Source organism: Lepidochelys kempii, chromosome 4 (assembly GCF_965140285.1).
Source record: "Lepidochelys kempii isolate rLepKem1 chromosome 4, rLepKem1.hap1, whole genome shotgun sequence".
NCBI classification, from domain to species: domain Eukaryota; kingdom Metazoa; phylum Chordata; order Testudines; family Cheloniidae; genus Lepidochelys; species Lepidochelys kempii.
The window spans coordinates 142,646,412-142,666,601 of record NC_136383.1 but is presented as its reverse complement, the minus strand read 5'-3'; the positions used below and the strand labels follow the sequence as shown (position 1 = coordinate 142,666,601).

The 20,190-nt window shown below is 50.3% G+C and overlaps 1 protein-coding gene across 1 annotated transcript in view; it reads left to right on the top strand.

Annotated features, from left to right (window-relative positions):
* The window catches only part of M1AP (meiosis 1 associated protein), a 59,300-nt gene extending 39,350 nt beyond the window's left edge, over positions 1-19,950 (top strand). Inside the window, exons 6-10 of the mRNA XM_073343216.1 lie at positions 7,080-7,230; positions 10,914-11,055; positions 15,557-15,763; positions 18,065-18,223; positions 18,522-19,950. Of these exons, the coding sequence (XP_073199317.1) occupies positions 7,080-7,230; positions 10,914-11,055; positions 15,557-15,763; positions 18,065-18,223; positions 18,522-18,668 (806 nt within the window). The 3' untranslated portion in view covers positions 18,669-19,950. The remainder of the gene's footprint in view (positions 1-7,079; positions 7,231-10,913; positions 11,056-15,556; positions 15,764-18,064; positions 18,224-18,521) is intronic.
* The last annotated feature ends 240 nt before the right edge of the window (positions 19,951-20,190 follow it).

Genomic DNA, 20,190 nt, shown 5'->3' with positions numbered 1-20,190 from the left:
AATTACCCCAAATTTCCTGGTGCCCTACGCAGTTGTGTGCTGCTCCAGCAGCCAGCCCAATCCCCCGGCCGGCTAAGCCAGCCACGAAAGCTGCCCCCACCCCTGCTCCACCCCACCTCTTCCCCAAAGCCCCTGCCCCTGCTCTGCCCTGCCTCTTCCCACCACTGCTCCACCCCAGCCCACTGCCACACTACCCCTTCCCCTGAGCTACATCTCGGGGGACTGCAGCAGGGGTTGGGCACGGCCTACACTCACCGGGCAGTGGAAAGTGGAGCGACCCAGCCCCAGCCCGCTCCGCTCTGCCAGTGAGTGCTGGGGGGCAGTTCCCCCCTGCCCCCCAAGTCCCAAGGCTGGGAGCCAGGGGAGCAGAGTGGAGCTGGCTGGGGCTGGGTCACTCCACTTCCCACTGCCCTGTGCAATCACCGGGCAGCAGGAAGTGGAATGATTCGGCGCCAACCCACTCCGCCGGCTCATGCTGCGGGGGGGGGGGCGTTTTCCTCCTGCCCCCCAAGCCTGCTTCTACCCCCCACAGACCTTGGGTGCAGCCCCCCCTCACCCTTCCACAGGGGGGCTGTATAGGGAACCTCAATGTCTAGGGACAGTCCTGCTGGTCACGATCGCCCTCTATCACCAAGCTCTGTGATACGGCACTGGAACATAGGAGTCACTCCCCGGCACCGGTCTAAGTCATGGGAAAGCCAGCACTGTTCTTGCAGCACTGATCTCTGACGTCCTCCTCTTGGCACCAACCGCCCGGTGTAGGGATCCTCGGCACCGCCGTGTCGTCGCCCTCAGGCTCCTCTGACTCTGAGGACAGCTCCTACTACTCACGGTGTAGTAGACACAGGTCGGACAAACACGGGAGACATGCTCCTTCATCCTGACAACCTCAATGGCCACCCGCTGCACAATGGCCCTTCTGGACCCCCTGGGCTTACCATCCAGCCCAGGGTACACCTTCCAGGGTTTCTAGGTCAGTGGTTGCGTTGGGGCATCACTGGGCACGGTCACCGGTGGACAGAACCATCCCTCGTACCACAAAGGCGGCTCTATCCAGACCACCCCTGCATACTACATAGGGCACAGGACCAGCCCCAGATCCATCTACATCCAAGGTCCCGTCGGACTACATTGAGCCACTTGGCACCAACGCTGCCCAGGACCAACCTGAGCACATGGTGGGCCATGATAACCCTGTGCTTCCACTGGCCTCTTCTTCGTCTTTGCCTGATGAGGCGGTGGCAAGGGCATCAACTTCAGGTCCTCCACCCATTGACCACAGGGCCCACCAGGACCTATTCCGCCACATTGCCTGTAATATGGGCCTACAGGCGGAGGCAGTCATTGAGCCAGAGGACCCGGTGGTGGACATTCTTATGCTGGAGGGCCCTTCCAGAGTGGTGTTGCCCTTGCCAGTAATTAAGACTATTGGCAACAATTATAGTGCTTTGTGGCAGGCTCCAGCCTCCATTCCACCAACTGCCAGGGGTGTGGAAAGAAAATACTTTGTTCCCTCTATGGGTTATGAATTCTTGTTCTCCCACCCACACCCTTCCTCCCTGGTGGTCTCTGCAGTGAATGAGAAGGAGTGTCAGGGACAACAAGCACCAGCTCCTAAGGCCAAAGAGGCCAAACAGATGGACCTCTTTAGCAGGAAAATTTATGCCACTGGGAGGTCTACAGCTGAGTATAGCTAACCAGAAAGCTATCCTGAGCAGGTATAATTTTAACTCATGGGACTCCATGTCAAAATATAAGGAGTTACTCCCCACTGAGTCAAAGACTGAGTTCTCGGCTCTGGTTGAGGAGGGGAAGGCGGTTGCCAGGACATCCCTGTGGCCTCACTCGATTCGGCCGACTCTGTGGCATGTACCATCTCCTTGGGGGTGGTCATGAATCATAGAATCATAGAATATCAGGGTTGGAAGGGACCCCAGAAGGTCATCTAGTCCAACCCCCTGCTTGAAGCAGGACCAATTCCCAGTTAAATCATCCCAGCCAGGGCTTTGTCAAGCCTGACCTTAAAAACCTCTAAGGAAGGAGATTCTACCACCTCCCTAGGTAACGCATTCCAGTGTTTCACCACCCTCTTAGTGAAAAAGTTTTTCCTAATATCCAATCTAAACCTCCCCCACTGCAACTTGAGACCATTACTCCTCGTTCTGTCATCTGCTACCATTGAGAACAGTCTAGAGCCATCCTCTTTGGAACCCCCTTTCAGGTAGTTGAAAGCAGCTATCAAATCCCCCCTCATTCTTCTCTTCTGCAGGCTAAACAATCCCAGCTCCCTCAGCCTCTCCTCATAACTCATGTGTTCCAGACCCCTAATAATTTTTGTTGCCCTTCGCTGGACTCTCTCCAATTTATCCACATCCTTCTTGAAGTGTGGGGCCCAAAACTGAACACAGTACTCCAGATGAGGCCTCACCAATGTTGAATAGAGGGGAACGATCACGTCCCTCGATCTGCTCGCTATGCCCCTACTTATACATCCCAAAATGCCATTGGCCTTCTTGGCAACAAGGGCACACTGCTGACTCATATCCAGCTTCTCGTCCACTGTAACCCCTAGGTCCTTTTCCGCAGAACTGCTGCCTAGCCATTCAGTCCCTAGTCTGTAGCTATGCATTGGATTCTTCCGTCCTAAGTGCAGGACCCTGCACTTATCCTTATTAGGATATGAGGAGAACAGCTTGGCTCCAAGTGTCCGGGCTTCCCCCAGACGTTCAGCAGACCCTGCAGGACCTTCCCTTTGAGGGTACAGGGCTGTTTTCAGACCCGACTGATTCAAGGCTTCACAGCCTTAAGGATTCCAGGGCAACGATGAAATCTCTGGGGCTGCGCACACCTGCTACCCAGAGAAAGCCCTTCAAGCCTCAGCCTGTGCAACAGCAGAGGCAATACCAACCCCGCCCGAGGAAGGATACTTACCACCAGAGGGGCAGGAATTCCAGGTGTTGGCCTTCCAACCCTCCCTCAGGCCAAGGGCAGGGCCCAACCAAGCCATTGTCGGGACCCAAGCAAGGGTTTTGAAGGGATGCCCGAGGACGGCATACCAGCCATGATTACGGATCCTTCCCCCCATTTTTTGAACTGTCTATCCCACTTCTACCGTGTGTAGTCCCATAAAACATTGGACCGCTGGGTTCTTCACATGGTAGAAGTTGGATATTCTCTCCAATTCTGCTCCTCCCCTCTCTCCCACCCCCCTTCCCCGTCCCTCTTCAGGGACCCCTCTCACAAGCAACTCCTTATCCAGGAGGTGCAGGCACTCCTCGCCACGGGAGCGGAGGAGGTTCCTCAGGAGCTAAGGAGCAAGGGATTCTATTCCCGTTATTTCCTAATCCCAAAGGCAAAGGGGGATCTCAGACCCATCTTAGACCTGCAGGGACTCAATCAGTTCATGGTAAAGATAAAGTTCCACATGGTCTCCCTGAGCACAATTATCCCTTCCCTGGATCCGGGGGACTGGTATGCTGCCCTCGACATGAAATATGTTTACTTCCACCTAGCCATCTGGCCACCCCACAGTTGCTTCCCAATGTTCATTGTCAACTGCATACATCTTCAGTTCATGGTGCTCCCATTCGGGTTATCAACAGCCCCCCGGGTCTTCACCAAGTGTATGTCTGTTGTCGCAGCCTTTCACCGAAAGAGACAAGTGCAAGTGTACCCCTACTTAGACGATTGGCTCCTGCAAGGGCGCTCCAGGGAGCAGGTGGAGTCCCATGTTCAGTTACTCAGAGACCTCTTCCAGAGGCTGGGTCTCCTCCTCAATATAGACAAATCAGCTCTATCACCCACTCAACAAATAGAATTCATCGGGGCAGTGCTGGACTTGGTTCAGGCAAGAGCCATCCTGCCACAACCCAGATTCCAAACACTGTCACACATCACTCAGGCGCTCAGACAGTACCCCACCACCACCACAAGGACATGCCTCAGCCTCTTGGGACACATGGCAGCATGCACCTATGTGGTGAGGCATGCCAGGATGAGGCTCAGACCATTCCAGGCATGCCTTGCTACAGCTTATCACCCAGGTGAGGATAGTCTAGACTCAGTAGTAACAGTACTGTCACGAGTCCTAGACACCCTAGGATGGTGGTTGGACCCTCGCATGATCTGCAAAGGAGTCCCATTCACCACCTCCAACTGTCCATGACCTTAGTAACAGACACATCAGACCTCAATTGGGGGGCACACCTAGGACACTTACAGACTCAGGGCATGTGGTCACAGTCTGAGATCCTGCTCCACATCAATATAAAGGAACTCAGAGTGGTAGGATGAGTGGAGGCGTTCAGTCTTCGCCAGTCCTATGGTAGGCCTTTTCCTTAAGGGCCTGGAATGCTTATACCCTCAGCCTCGTCCACCAGTACCGACTTGGGACCTCAGCCTGGTCCTAGCTAGGCTTATGGGAGCCCCATTCGAGCCGCTTGCTACATGTTCCCTTCTGTATCTCTCATGGAAGGTGGCCATTCTGGTTGCAATCACATCGGCCAGGAGGGTATCAGAGCTAAAAGCATTAACCTCTGACCTCCCACTACACAGTCTTCCACAAGGAAGAGGTACAACTCAGGACACACCCAGCTTTTCTCCCCAAGGTGGTATCGCAATTCCACCTCAGCCAGGACAATATTCTACCCCAAGCCACATGCCAATGCACAGGAGCAGAAGTTTCATTCATTAGATATGCGGAGGGCATTAGCATTCTACACTGAGCGCACAAAGCCTTTCAGGAAGTCAAACCAGCTGTTTGTAGCGGTGGCAGATCGGATGAAAGGACTTCCAGTCTCCTCACAGCACAGCTCTTCCTGGATTACGGACTGCATCTGTGCCTGCTATGACCTCGCCAAGGTTCCCCGGCTATAATGGCCCACTTGACAAGGGCTCAGGCCTCTTCCACCGCTTTCCTGGCTCAGGTGCCCATCCAGGAGATCTGCAGAGCGGCGACCTGGTCCTCGGTGCATACCTTTCCCCCCCACTATGCCAGCACCCAGCATGCTAGAGACGACGCAGCTCTCAGGTAGAGCAGTGCTCCGATCAGCGATTCCTTAACTCCAAACCCACCCCCATGGGAGAGCTTGGGAGTCAGCTGATTGGAAGCGACGTGAACAATCACTTGAAGAAGAAAAGACGGTTACTCACCTTCTTGTAACTGTTGTTCTTAGAGATGTGTTGTTCACGTCCATTCCAAACCCACCCTCCTTCCCCTCTGTCAGAGTAGCTGGCAAGAAGAAACCTAATGGGGGTCGAGTCGGCAGGGTCATATATTGAGCGCCATGAGGACACCACTCCAGGGGGCTCCTTGGGCGACCCAACGAGAGCTGCTGAGGGAAAAAGTTTCCGACGATCGTGCACTCAGTGCATGCACACCTAATTGGAATGGACGCGAACACCACCTCTCGAAGAACAACAGTTACAAGAAGGTGAGTAACTGTCTTTTGGTGTGTGTGTGTGATCATTAGAAGATTAGAAATCTGAATTCTTCCTCAATGCAGCAGAACTAGGTGCTTTCCCCCAGGTAGTTATTAACCATGGGGTCACACCTGCATTGCCACTGGAATCTCTGAGCACATGGCCCTACCCCTCCTCCCGTCAATGCCTGTGTGATACAAGGCCATTTTTAAATTCACAGCATCCTATTGCCATAGTAGCAGGGGCACACGTCTATCCTCCTCAGGCATTGCACAGACAGCTCTTATCTGACCAGGTCCAAACCAGAGACAAAGATGGCATGCTCTCTTGCACATTTCCTTAGAATGGATGTTTCAGAAGCTTATTTTGCCCTTTCATTTAGGAGGGCACTGTCCTCAGAAGCTGTATTTGTAGGCAGGAGCTGGCACTTATTCTCTTGTTTGTGAAAAATGGATTTTGTTCCTTTGCTCATTTTGAATGTTGCACTTAATGCACTGCCTTGTTGGAGCTGAGGCCTGGTCTATACTAGAAAATTAGGTCATCTTAACTACGTCGCTCAGGGGTGTGAAAAATTCACACCACTGAGCAGTTTAGTTAAACCAAACTAATCCCCAGCATAGACAGTGCTAGATAGACAGAAGAATTCTAGCTATTGCCTCTTGGCAGCACAGCCGTGCCACTGTAGCTTTTCAAGTGTCAGCAAGCCCTAAGAAGGGAACCAAAGCCAAGAGTTTCCTCACCTCTGCATAGTGTGAGGTTAGCTGCATCCCCAGAAGAGAAAGGAAGCTACCTACAGCCATTAGATAAGCAAGATCCCTTTGGACATGGAGCAGATGTCACCCTAGTGATGGGATTTCACAGATATTAAGTAGCTATCACTCTTCAGAGCCGAAGGGAGAAACAACAAACAAAAGACCCTAAGAGAAAGAATGGGCTGAGACCCCATTATGGAGCTAGGTTTCAGAGTAGCAGCCGTGTTAGTCTGTATCCACAAAAAGAAAAGGAGGACTTGTGGCACCTTAGAGACTTATTTGAGCATAAGCTTTCGTGAGCTACAGCTCACTTCATCGGATGCATTCAGCTAGGACACTGCCTCAGCTCCACCTTCCTACAGCTGTTCAGAGGATTTCCTTTCTTTTTAGATAGAGCTTCCCCTGGTCTGTCTCCAACAACCATTTTATTAATATCCCAAGCAGGACAAGGTCTCGCTCTTTGTTTCCTCCTTCTGTGTGGATGATTTAGGAAGAGAGAGACTGATTGCTTAGTGGTCTGCTCCTGGGATGAGGAGCCAGGTGCTCCTGAGTTCTAATCTGAGCTCTGCAGCTGGCACACTGTGTGCCTTTTATTGAGCTGACTCAGCAGTCTGTCCATTTTCAGGAAACCATTTCTGCACATGCTTAAAAATTAAGTATGCACTACTTTCTTCTCTGTTTAAAATGGGGTAATTATTTTTACCTACCTTGTGAGGGAGCTGGGATCGTTCATTAGCTAGACAGTGTTGTCCTGGTGTCCCATACTTTGGTTTCATTGTTCCCTGTGTAGTTGCCTATCAGTAAACAATATTAATATATTTAAGTGTTTGTACACTGCTTTGATGTAAAGTACAAAATGTTATTAGTTATTATATTTCCAGTCATCTTTGCCAAATCTCTTTGTAGCATGTGTGAAATGTGATATTCAGGAGAGACTGCTTAGCCCAGCTCTGCTTCCTGGGGCAGCTGATGTCACAGTGAGAACAGATGATGTCAACACACCGTACCAGATGGCAGCCTGTCCAGCTACGACACTGTATAAACTCAGAGTCATAAAGTAGGTAATACACAAACCCTTTTTGTGAGAGGTGCAGAGAGTTTGTTTAAACAACAAGGAGTTCTTGTTTTTGCTGATACAGACTAACAAGGCTACCACTTTGAAACCTGTCACCATGCAAGAGTTTGTTTAGTTTCTCACTTTTATGCGCACCACAGGATGTCAGCTATTGGGAAATTAAGATTACACTGAAACCTCATTAGCGTGTCACGCAGCAGGGATATGAGGAGTAGAGTTCTGAAGGCAAGAAACAGGTTCTGACATTACCAGACTGTATCTCCACATATCTGTCTGGGAAGCGAGGTCACAGAGCAGTGATGGTGCATCCTTCAGCAACCCTGCTGACAGGGACTGTTACTGAGAAACCCCACAGATTAAGTGAATGGCACAATCATCTCCCTAGGATGCAAGACACAACCAACTGCACTGCCTGACACACCATCCACAGCAATAGCAGGATGCTTCTGCACTGTCACTGGGTGGTGTGGTAAAAATCAAAGTGTTCATTGCACCACAAGACATGCCAGGTAGCACATAGCCCAGCTTCCAGAACAAGAGAGATCCCAAGTACAGCCACAGTCCAGCAGTAGTTAAAGCCCAGAGAGATGAGGCTGTCCAAGCCCCTAACTGCACGTCCCACAGATCCTGCCTCCAAGTGCCACACTCAGGCATGCCCCCTCACCTCCTTCTCCCTGCTGTCTTCCCTATCCTTGCCCAAGTAAGGGGTTTGTATTTTAAAGTCCCCAGACTCCTCCCCTTTCCTAGCAGGCTTTGCCATGAAGGGAGACAGCCAAGCCCTCCCTTCCCCCATTCTGACAGGAGCGTCACATGGCTCACTCCTACTGTGTGTGCCCCATGCCCTGAATCTAGCCTTCAGGTAAGAGGTAATACTTCCCGAGATCTGCTCCCTTTCCCTGAAATCTGGTTTTCTGGTACTGAGGAAGGGGGAGCTCTGAGCCCCAATCATGGGGTTCTACATCATAAATAGGGAGTAGGAGTCTAGATTACTCTTGAGCTCTGAATTGTTCTTCAGAGGCCTTTTCCTCACTCCCCAGCAACAGCTTGTCCTGTCACACATGGCATGGGAAAACTGAATCTCAGGAGAAAAGCAGGGAGACAAAAACCCACAGAAGGAAAGAGATGCAAGAAACAACAGAAGGATGGGCTATTTGTACAAAGCCGTGTGGCCAAATGTCCCATCTCTGTCTTCTCCCTCCCTCCCCAGAGTTCAACACAGGCTGTTCATTTACCTGCATTGAAAAGACGGAGTCACGTTATGAGCAATCTTGTCATGCACTCTTAGGTTACAGACTGAAGCCAAATGCTTATTGAGGGCCAGAGCTCCCCCTAGTGAGTATAGCTTAGCAAATGACGATGCTGTGACATCATTCTGCAAAGACAAAATTAGCCATTAGTATAGTAGGACAACATATCTGCAGATACTTGAGGCAGTTATTCCACCACCAGGTACAATAGCAAAAAAGCTCCCAGTTATAAATGTAGTACAAATACTTTGTCAGGCTTGCCAGGTCGGACTCATGGCCCCCCAGCCCCTGTTGTGAATGAGTTAGTAGCTGGTCCCACATACAGTTTCGTCCTGTACAGTCCAGTGCCTGTGTGACATGGTGATGGGAAAGCTACAAATGTGTTGTCATAAATATAAAGGGAAGGGTAAACCCCTTTGAAATCCTTCCTGGCCAGGGGAAAGCTCCTCTCACCTGTAAAGGGTTAAGAAGCTAAAGGTAACCTCGCTGGCACCTGACCAAAATGACCAATGAGGAGACAAGATACTTTCAAAAGCTGGGAGGAGAGGGAGAAACAAAGGGTCTGTGTGTCTGTCTATATGCTGGTCTTTGTCGGGGATAGACCAGGAATGGAGTCTTAGAACTTTTAGTAAGTAATCTAGCTAGGTACGTGTTAGATTATGATTTCTTTAAATGGCTGAGAAAAGAATTGTGCTGAATAGAATAACTATTTCTGTCTGTGTATCTTTCTTGTAACTTAAGGTTTTGCCTAGAGGGGTTCTCTATGTTTTTGAAGCTAATTACCCTGTAAGATATCTACCATCCTGATTTTACAGGGGGGATTTCTTCATTTCTATTTACTTCTATTTTTATTAAAAGTCTTCTTGTAAGAAACTGAATGCTTTTTCATTGTTCTCAGATCCAAGGGTTTGGGTCTGTGGTCACCTATGCAAATTGGTGAGGCTTTTTATCCAACATTTCCCAGGAAAGGAGGGGTGCAAGTGTTGGGAGGATTGTTCATTGTTCTTAAGATCCAAGGGTCTGGGTCTGTAGTCACCTAGGCAAATTGGTGAGGCTTTTTACCAAACCTTGTCCAGGAAGTGGGGTGCAAGGTTTTGGGAAGTATTTTGGGGGGAAGGACGCGTCCAAACAGCTCTTCCCCAGTAACCAGTATTAGTTTGGTGGTGGTAGCGGCCAGTCCAAGGACAACGGGTGGAATATTTTGTACCTTGGGGAAGTTTTGACCTAAGCTGGTAAAGATAAGCTTAGGAGGTTTTTCATGCAGGTCCCCACATCTGTACCCTAGAGTTCAGAGTGGGGGAGGAACCTTGACATATGTGAATAAGGTGGTGCTATTTTTCTCATGCCTCTAAGTCAACCTTACGCTTCTCCTTCTCATCAGGCAGTTGTTCCAGTAATACTAATTAATAATGATAATAATAGAGACAGAAAAGAACTAGAGAGCCTGTGACTTGTGCATAAAAGGGATTTTATTTAATTAACGAACAGCTATGTATGCAATGATTTTACAGTCCCTCCCAGTCACCTTTGTATAAATTTGTGATTATACCAAAGATTAGTTTAAAAATACTTAGAACATGTATACAACTGTACATTTTCAAAGCACTTACACATAACAACCCTTTCCAACTGCCAATGAAGCTACAGAGGGAACATTTCACACACCACTAAAAAGCAGCAATCTCTAGGGTGAGGTACAGCAGCTGTTTAATAGCGCACAACATCAGAGTTTAAGATGGGAAGTGAAGGAGAATCATGATCGAACTGAAACCGTTTAGAAAAGAATGGCATTGCCTGCACTGGGATGTGACTGGGACACGTGAGTGGTTAGTATTTACAGCTCATACAAAAGAGGGCACTGTCAGTCACACAGTGTGGAGTACTCGTTTCTGTGCTGACCAGACAGAATAGCAAACCCTGCCTTCTTGCAGCAGTTCAGCTTTACTCTGAGCTCTCCCAGCAAAGTAGTGAGCAGACCCAGCAGGATCATGGCAGATGGTGGTATGGCACCAAGGGCTGAAGGTTGGATTCCCCCACCCACCCCACAGTAGTGTGTGTTTAGGGCACTGGGTATGGGATGGGTCCCCTCCAGGAAGGTGAGTGTTTAGGTCACTGGCACCAGGTGTGGGCTGAATCTCCTCCCCTGGGGCGTGACTGTTTTAGGGCACTGGCACTAGGTGTGGGTTGGATCCCCCCACCTCCAGTGAGTGTTTAGGCCATTGGCACCGGGCGTGGATGGGATCCTTTCCCCTTCACACACACACCACAGTGTGTCTTTAGGGCACTGGCTCTAGGTATGGGTTAGATCCCAGACCCTGCACCACCACTACATCCCGGGAGTAAGTGTTTAACAGTCAGTTTCTTTTGCTATGGGTAGAGCACAGACAGCCTTCACCAGGTTGCTCTTTGTTTTTGCAGGGCTCTGAAGGCTGAAGGGGTTTGTGAATCGGTGCTGTTTGGGCTTCCCTTCATCATTAAACCTACGAGTTGTTGGCAGTTGGATTGGGATGAACTGGAGATGAACCAGCACAACTTCCATGCTCTGTGTCACAGCTTGCTGGTGAGTGCATGCAAGCTGCGGTCTGCATGGGATCTGTGGTTGGGGCAAAGGCAGGCATCAGTCTGGGTGAAAAGATCCAGCCTGCTCTCAGAGAGCTGTCCCAAGGACCTGCAGCTTCTGTGTTTAGTCCACAGCTGTGACTGAGAGTTCTTCCAGAAGATGCACTGGAGCTATTCTACAGCAGATGGACGGAGACAGAGGGCTCTTCAGCTTAACAGACACAGGTATCACAAGTACCAATGGCTGGAAGCTGAAGATGACAAATCCAGACTGGAAATAAGACATACATTTTTAACATTTTCTAATCCTGGGTGTAATTTAAGAAAGGGGGGGGAAGTGATCCAGGCACCTATTATTATGACCTCAATAGTATGCAAGGTTTTAGAACAAATTTTGAAGGAAAAAAAATTTAAAGACATGGAGGTAAATGGAAAATAGGATGAAATGCAACATGAGTTTACCAAAAATAGATCATGCCAGACTAACCTGATATCTTTCTTTGTTAAGATAACTGATTTCTTAACAAGAGAAATGCAGTAGATCTAATCTATCTGAACTTCAGAAAATCATTTGATACAGTGCCACATGAGAAATTATTAGTTAAGGTAGAGAAGACAGTAATGAGTACAGGAATTGTAAGGTGGGCAAGAAGCTGTCGGAAAGGGAAATGACTACAGGCTGGAGAGACATTACTAGTGGAGTTCCTCAAGGACTGGACCTGGGACCAAAGCTGATGTAATATTTTCATTAATGAGAGCGGCACAAAAAGCAGGAGTGTACTAATGAACCATAGAAATGTAGGACTGGAAGGGACCTACAGAAGTCATCAAATCCAGCCCACTGTGCAGAGATAGGACCAAGTAAATCTAGACCAGCATTTCTCAAATGCGACCACCATGGCCGCTTGTGGCCACCAGGGACTTTTCTTGCAGCCACAGCCTCCTGGGCTGTGATTTGGGGGTGGAGGGACAAAGTAGCAGCACCTCCCCATCCCTGTTGCTCCTGGATACACCAGCTTGGTGTTGGTTGCTGGGGCCGCCAGCAAGGGTTGGGCCCTGCCCCCTGAGAGACACATGGGGCACAACACTGGAGGAGCAGGCAGCAGGTGAGTTCCCCACCTTCCCATGGGTGGTGGGGATCAGGTTTTGGGCTTCTGTGATGGCAGGGCAGAAGGCTCTGTCCACAGGACTTCAAGTTCCAGCCCCTCACTGCCTCCCCTAGCCCTCCACTAACCCCTCCCATCGCCCCTGGCCCCCGCTACCTCCCCCGACCCCCAATCGAGGGCTTAATTTGTCCCCAGACTTTCCTGGGCTGGGTAAGTCTGCTGTGAAAAGTGATATTTTTATGTTTGTTAATATCAGCTTTCCTAGATTCATAGATTTTAAGGCCAGAAGGTAGCATTGTGATCATCTTGGCTGATCTCCTGTATAACTCAGGCCATAGACCTTCCTCACAATAATTCCTAGAGCAAATCTTTTAGAAAAACATCCAATCTTGATCGGAAAGATGGAGAATCCACCAAAATCCTTGGTAAATTGTTCCAGTGGTTAATCACTCTCACCATTAAAAATGTACACCTTATTTCCAGTCTGAATTTGTCTAGCTTTAACTTTCAGCCATTGGATAGTGTCATACCTTTGTCTTCTAGGTTTAAGAGTCCATTATTAAATATTTGTTCCCCATGTAGATACTTGTAGACTTTGATCAAGTCACCCCTTAACCGTCTCTTTGTTAACAATCTTAACAATCTATTTGTTAAGCTAAATAGATTGATCCCCTTGATTGATCTCCTGTCTATCACTACAAGGCATGTTTCCTAATCCTATAATCATTCTTGTGGCTCTTCTCTGAACCTTCTCTCATTTTTCAACATCCTTCTTCAATTGTGGACACCAGAACTGGAAACAGTATTCCATGAGTGGTTGCATCAGTGCCATATACAGAAGATTCCCCTGTTTATGCATCCCATATTGAATAGTACTGGACCCAGGATTGACCCCTGTGGGAACCCACTAGATACAGCCTTCCTGTTTGACAGCAAACCACTGATAACTGCTCTTTGGGTATGGTCTTTCAATAAGTTGTGCATGCATCTCATAGTAATTTATCTAAACCACATTTCCCCTAATTTGCTTATGAGACTGTCATGTGCGACTGTGTCAAAAGCCTTACTGAAATGAAGATCTGTTGCATCTACTGCTTCCCCACATCCACTATGCCTAGTGAACTTTGACAAAGTTGGGAGGCATTGTCAATGCAGAGGAGGACTGGAATATCGTTTAGGAAGAAATGGATGACCTTGAGAACTGGAGTAATAGAAATGGGATTAAATGTAATAATACAAACTGTGAAGTGATGATGTACTTAGGGACTAGTAGGAATTTCTGCTATAAGATGGGGAAATAACAGGAGGAGAAAGACTTGGGTGCATTATGCGATCATAAGATGACTATAAGCCACCAATGTGATGCAGCCATGAAAAAAGGCAAAGTGAACTCCTAGGATGTATGAGGTGAGGTATTTTCAGTAGAGATAGGGAAACATTAATCCCATTGTACAAAGCACTGGTAAAACCTCATCCAGAATACTGTGTACAGTTCTGGTCATGCATATTCAAAAAGATAAAATCAAATTGCAGCATGTGCAGGGAAGAGCTAGTAGGATGTGCAGGGGAATGGAGGCTATTTTGTGAGAGAAGACTAAAACAGCTTGCCTTGTACAGTCTAGCAAAATGAAGGCTGAGAAGGGATATGACTGCTCTCTATAAATCCATGACGGGGTTAACTGCAGAGAGGGAAAAGAGCTATTGAAGCTAAAGGACAGTGTTAGCAAAGAACAAATGGGGATAGACCGGCCATGAGTAAATTTAGGATGGAAATTAGAAGATTTCTAACCATCAGAGGAGGGAGGTTCTCGAACCGTATTCCAGTAGGAGTAGTGGGGACAAGAAACCAAATTGGTTTTAAGATGGATCTTGATTAGTTTATAAAACAGATTGTATGATGTGGGTTCCTGGTTTCAATGCCCCAGGGGGTCCCTGTCACTCCTATGTTCTCAATTAACCACTGGAACATAAGAACAGCCATACTGGGTCAGACCAAAGGTCCATTTAGCCCAGTATCCTGTCTCCCAACTGTGGCTAATGCCAGGTGTTTCAAAGGGAATGAACGGAACAGGTAATCATCAAGGGATTCCTTTCCTGTCACCCATTCCCAGCTTACCAATGGCTGCAGTAGAGTCTCCATCACTAGAAACTTTCAAACCAGCTTGGATGTTTTTCTAAAAGATCTGCCTAGTTCACACAGGAATTAATTCAGGGAAGTCCTTTGGTCTGTGCTATGCAGGAGGTCAGACTAGATGATGAAAGTTGTCTCCTCTGGCCTTGGAATCTATGAATGAAGCAGTAAAAAGCAGAGTTCCAGATCCCAGCCTGGGGAGCAGAGTCTCTCTGATCCAGTTGCTATACAATTCAGAAGCAGGGCTATTTTCAACAGTCAGTCTGGGTGATGGAGCTTGTTACAACCTGGCCCGGTACCACTCTGTATGGTGACTAGGTTGTGGGTGGATGTAATCACTTGGTCCTACATGCTTCTAAGCCAGTTGGGTCATGGCAGAGTCTAAACTCTGTTTCTAGCTCTGGGACTGTATGGCACACTCCTGGGCTCAGACCTCTTCTCCAAGACCCTCCTTTGAGATATAGGGCACCACTGCCCACTTGCCCTAGACCATTAAAACAGTGTTGGGAACCAGCCAAGCCCTCCCACTTGCTTACACACACTTTCCTGGAGCATCACTTAGGCTGTAATGATACTGGTCTTCTATTTTAACTCCTGCAGAAACAGCGCAGCAGGAAAGCGAGGAACACAGTCTTAGAAAATGAATTTCTTGACCACAGAAACTTTAATCTGAAAGTCCTCAAGAGTTACAGCTCTTTGGAAACAAAATAAAAGTCCTGAGACACTCCTTCTCCTGCTCTCAGCTCAGCCCTGAGTCTGGAGTTCATCAGAGTGTCACACTGGACAGAGTCCCTCCTGCCTTCTCTCTCCTTCCACCCCTTCTTACCTGTGGTGATGGCCAGCCCCCCTGCCCAGAGCAGAACCCCCTCTTACATAGCCTGTTCCATTGCCATGTGCACCATGGGGATGCTCCAGCCTCTCCCAGTACTTGACCCAGCTGTACCAATGTACCATTGGTTCTTAGGGGTGGGGCTGTAGCTGAGCAATACAGTCATCAATGGCTCCAGATTGCAGCCTTGTTGGCTTCTCTGTGATAGTCCTTCAAGGCAATGGCAAGCCCCTTTCCAGAAAGGGTGCTGTCTCAAAAGCAATGCAACTTTAGACTTGAGTTCAGCACCTAACACAAAATGGAGTTCATAATCTGACACAGATCTATCCCACTCTGCTACACAGCCCCTCAGCCCCTGCAATGAGCTGGTGCTGAGGGAAGCTGCCAACCCTGCCCTGGTTTCACTGATAGCATTGCTTCTGGCTTTTGATTTTAGAAAAGGGACTGGATGCTTTTGGCCAAACGTGAGCCACAGAGTGTGGTTCCAAGCTGGAGCATCACAGTGAATTCCTACTATGTTATCATCCCCTCTGACTCCTTCACGCTGCTCGTCAAAGCCATTGCAGTCAGAGAACTCCTGCTGCCATGCAATATCCCAGCTCTCCCTGCTGACCTTCCAGAGACAGCGCTCAGCACCATAGAGGCAAGTGACGAATGGCTACACACAAGTTTAGATAACAAGAGGCAGCGCAGGTTCTGCACGTATAGGATACCAGCTCACTAGCAGGGAATGGTACATCCAGACACAGACATGTCACCTATGTGCAAGGCATGCTGCCGGGGGAGGGGGGGTGCCTATCCCTCCATTGGCTTGGAGTGCAAGGTCTTCACACCCTCTCACTTGCATTGCAGGTGCAGGCCTATTGACATGAATGGGATTAGCACAAATAAGTCATTCCCCCCATATTCTTCCTCCCCTCATGGGTTCAGGCTCCTACATTTCCCCAGTACATGTCCGGAAGCAGAGCTTTGCTTGTATTCCTGCTCTGCTTCAGGTGCATGGAAAACCTGCTTCAGGTGCATGGAAAAAAACCTGCTCTGCTTCAGGTGCATGGAAAATAGCCGGGAAACCCAGGGCCATGCTCTTGGGGCCTGGCAGGTGAGCAAAGAAGGAAATGGGTATCTAACATTTTGGTTAGTTGCAGCTAAGAGCATTCAGGGCCCTCAGCAGGATTTAGAAAGGCAGCCGGCCTGAGCAGCAGAACTTTTCCAGACCAGTGGAGAAGCCCTGTCTGAAAACTGTGAAGACCTATATATGAGAGGAGACAGACGGAGAGGCCTGTGTCTGAACACGATTGTGTCAGGGGAGACAGACAGAGAGGTCTTTGTCTGAACACCCATATGTGAGGGGAGACAAAGGGCTGACAGACCGAGAGGCCTGTGTCTCAACACCTGTGTGAGAGGGGAGACGGAGAGGCCAGTGTCTGAATACTGTGTGTGAGGGATCTAGAAAGGCTTGTGTCTGATAGAGTGACCAGGAGTCCGGTTTTCAACCAAAACACCCCGTCAAAAAGCAGTTGACTGTCTGGTTGGTGGCTGCCTGCTAGCCTCAGCGTGGCTCCTGGCAAGCCTCCAGCATGTTCCCCCGTGGCCAATGGGAGCTGCAGGGGCGGCGCCTGTGGACAGGGCAGCGCACAGAGTCACCTGTCCGTGCCTCCATGTAGGAGCCAGAGGGGGGACATGCCACTGCTTCCAGGAGCTGCTTGAGGTAAGCGCCGCCTGGAGCCCACCCCCTGCCCCACATCCCAACCCCCTGCCTTGATCCCACTACCGCCCACCATACCCCTCAATCCCAACTCAGAGCACCCTCCTGCTCCCCAAACCGCTCATCCTAGAGCCCACACCCCCATCTGGAGTCCTCACCACCCCCCCGTGTCCCAACCCCCTGCCCCACCTCTGATCACCCTCCTGCCCTCTGAATCCCTTGGTCCCACCCCAGAGCACCCTCCTACACCCCATACCTCTCATCCCAAGCCCCACCCCAGAATCTGCACCCCCAGATAGAGCCCTAACCCCCTGCCCCAGCCCTGAGCCCCCTCCCGTGCTCTGAACCCCTCAGCCCCAGCCCACAGCCCCCTCCTGCATCCCTAATCCCTCATCCCCAGCCCCACATCACAGCCTGTGCCCTCAGCTGGAGCCCTGAAACCACCCCGCACCCCAACCCCATGCCCCACCCCAGAGCGCCCTCCTCCACCCAAACCCCTCATCCCTGGCCCCACCCCAAAGCCCGCACCTCCAGCTGGAGCCCTCACCCCCTCCCACACCCCAGCCTCCTCAGCCCGCCCGATGAAAATGAGCAAGTGAGTGAAGGTGGGGAGAACAAGCAAGAGGGAGAGGGGGAATAGAGTGAGCAGGGGGCGGGGCCTCAGAGAAGGGGTGGGTCAAGGGTATTCAGTTTTGTGCAAATAGAAAGTCGGCAAGTGGCAACCCTAGTGTCTGAACACCTTTGTGTGAGGGGAGCCGGAGAGGCCAGTGTCTGAAAATCCGTGTGTGTGAGGGAGACGTAGAGGGCAGTGTTTGAACACCTGTGTAGTGTGTGAGAGTTGACAGACAGAGAGGCCGGTGTCTGAACTCCTGTGTGTCATGCTTGCTCAGGAACAGCAGATATGGTTACCAGGCCCAAAGGCAGAGAGAGAGAGAGACACTCCCAGGGGAAGTGACATCTGGCTCATTCTAAGTACAAGCCGTTCTCCATGTAGGGCAAGGGAAGGCCCAGATAAGGATCAGGCCCTGCACAATTTCCATCAGCTACTGTGGTGGACCCATTGGTTCCCTCTTTGCCCTGAATGACTGGAAGAAGTGCACGTCATTTAAGTAGGGAAGGAGGTACAGAAAGGAGGTACAAATCTTCACATCCATTTTCTGCCACTTCAGAGCAGGATGCTGGATGCTGGGCACTCATGTGGTACCAGCTGGGACCTGTGTGTCACTTCTCTCTGAACAGAGTGCCTTGAACAGTCTGGAAGTGGAACCTAGATACAACCCGCTCCATGTGAAAAGCAACCTCTACAAATACCTGGTGAGCGGGTTCTCCAGACCCCAGTACCGGCAGCAGGCCCAGCCCAGGGCGCATCGCCCAGGAGAGCAGCATCACTCGAGACAGGTACAGATCTTGCCCGCTGGTTGGCTTGGAGAAACCCCACACTGCCTGAGCACTGACCAAGCAGCTGAGGTGCTGAAGGCACTGAGCAGGCATGATGTTGGGAGGGAGGTGGAAACAGGTAGAGGATGTGTCCTCGTTGTGCACAGGCCTGCCTGCTGCTCTGGGGTGATACGCAGGACCTTCAGTCAGCTCTCACAGGTGCAGTAAGCACAAGCTCACAATAGCTTTTGACCAGGGGGTGTGGCAGCTCCCCCTAGGCCTCTGGGGACAGTACTCACTGTGTGTTCCTTCATTACAGCACCAGAGCAAAGCCAAGGCCACGGTAGCTCCCCTTCTTCTGGCTCCCCAGCCATCCAAAGCATTCATATCATCTGCTGCAAGGAAGGACGCCTATGAGCTCTCTCTCTTCTCCAATGAAGACGATGAATTCCTGGGGGGCATGTAATGACAAGGGCCTTTCTCTACTACAAGCCCAAGTGTTGAGGCACCCCCACACACACATGCCGTCCTGCCCTGGCGCACGCGCACCAGCAGGCCCCCCACACACATTCCTGTCACTATGCACTCACAGCTCAGCCTGTTGCTGGGCCCAGCACAGGACAAGGTCAGGCACGCACTGGGCCTGCTTGGCCTTGCTGTGAAAGGCGCTTCCCACCGCTCATTCTCTTGTTGTTCTACGGTTTTGTTAGTTGCTGAGACAGTCTCCAGGGAGCCTGCTCCGCAGGGGCCCCTCTCTGGCCATGAAACCCATTGCTACCCCACACAGCGCCTCCCATTCATGTCAGTGCAGCACACAACACCACATGGCCTCATAGGGTGGGTTCTGAGAACAAACATGCACATGCTGGCATAAAATCCCGAAGCCCAAGGACCAGGATTTGCATTCTAATGCAGGGAAGAGATCTTGGAGAGAGCAGTGACCACAGGGCTCCATGTAAAGGAGCTACCTGGAGCATGCAGAGGAGCTACCTGGAGGCAGCTTGTGGGCTAGTCCCTGCACAAGCTGCAATACCAAGCAGCCGTAGCCCTGCCCGAGCAGGCTCCTTGAGCTCCCTGAATGAACAGTGGTGGTGAAACGGGTTACAAGTTTTCTGTGAGGTCCCTTGAGTCCCAGGGCAGCCCCACACCTCCCCCCGAGTGGCACACAGCCAATTGCAGGTTATCCAACACACCACCGTGATCAGAAGCACAGGCCCATGTCTTACACCACAGTCCCCATGAGTCAGCAGCAGAGAATGGTGGTGCCCTGGGCTATAACCCCTGCTCCCAGGCCACTCCAGCTGGGAAAGACCCCTCCCTCTGTGCCCCCCTGAGTCCGCTAGGGCTGGGCTGCAAATGGACAATGACGGAACCACAGCCTACCGGTAGTCACCTCCCTGCACAGAATTCTGGCTCTGGGATCAACAGGATGGTGTGGGATTTCCCTGAGACCTTCTCCCCAGTACACAGCTAGGGGCTAAGTCCACCAGAATTTCAGCTCAGATGCTAGTTAGCAGTCCCTGCCAGAGCAGATGCTGGGGAGAGAGTAACTCCCTGTCCTAGCAGGGAGTTGGCCAGAGATTTGTGTTTATTGGACTTCATGGTGGTTTCCAATTGGGGCATTACTGGGGTCCCTTGCATGGCCTTCTGAGCACCCAGGAGCAGTTAGAGCACTGTGTACAGTCCAGAGCGAGTCTGAGCCTCCACGCTTTTATGGTTCAACAGTAAAATTATTTAGCATAATGACACCTACATTGCCTGTTGTGGATAATTTGCATCTTATAGAGCTTTTCTACCCTCGTCCTTACTCCCTCGTCAGATGGCATCAAGTGAGGGCGGCAGGGTCTGTGCAACGCCATGCACAGTGGGCCCCGAAGCAGGGAGAGCTGATAACACTAGGGTGTGCTGCAGAGCCTTTATACTTCTGCAGCCAGGTGCTATCCCAGTAGTCAGCAGTGGACCTTGCTGGCCATCTGTCTCCCTCCCTG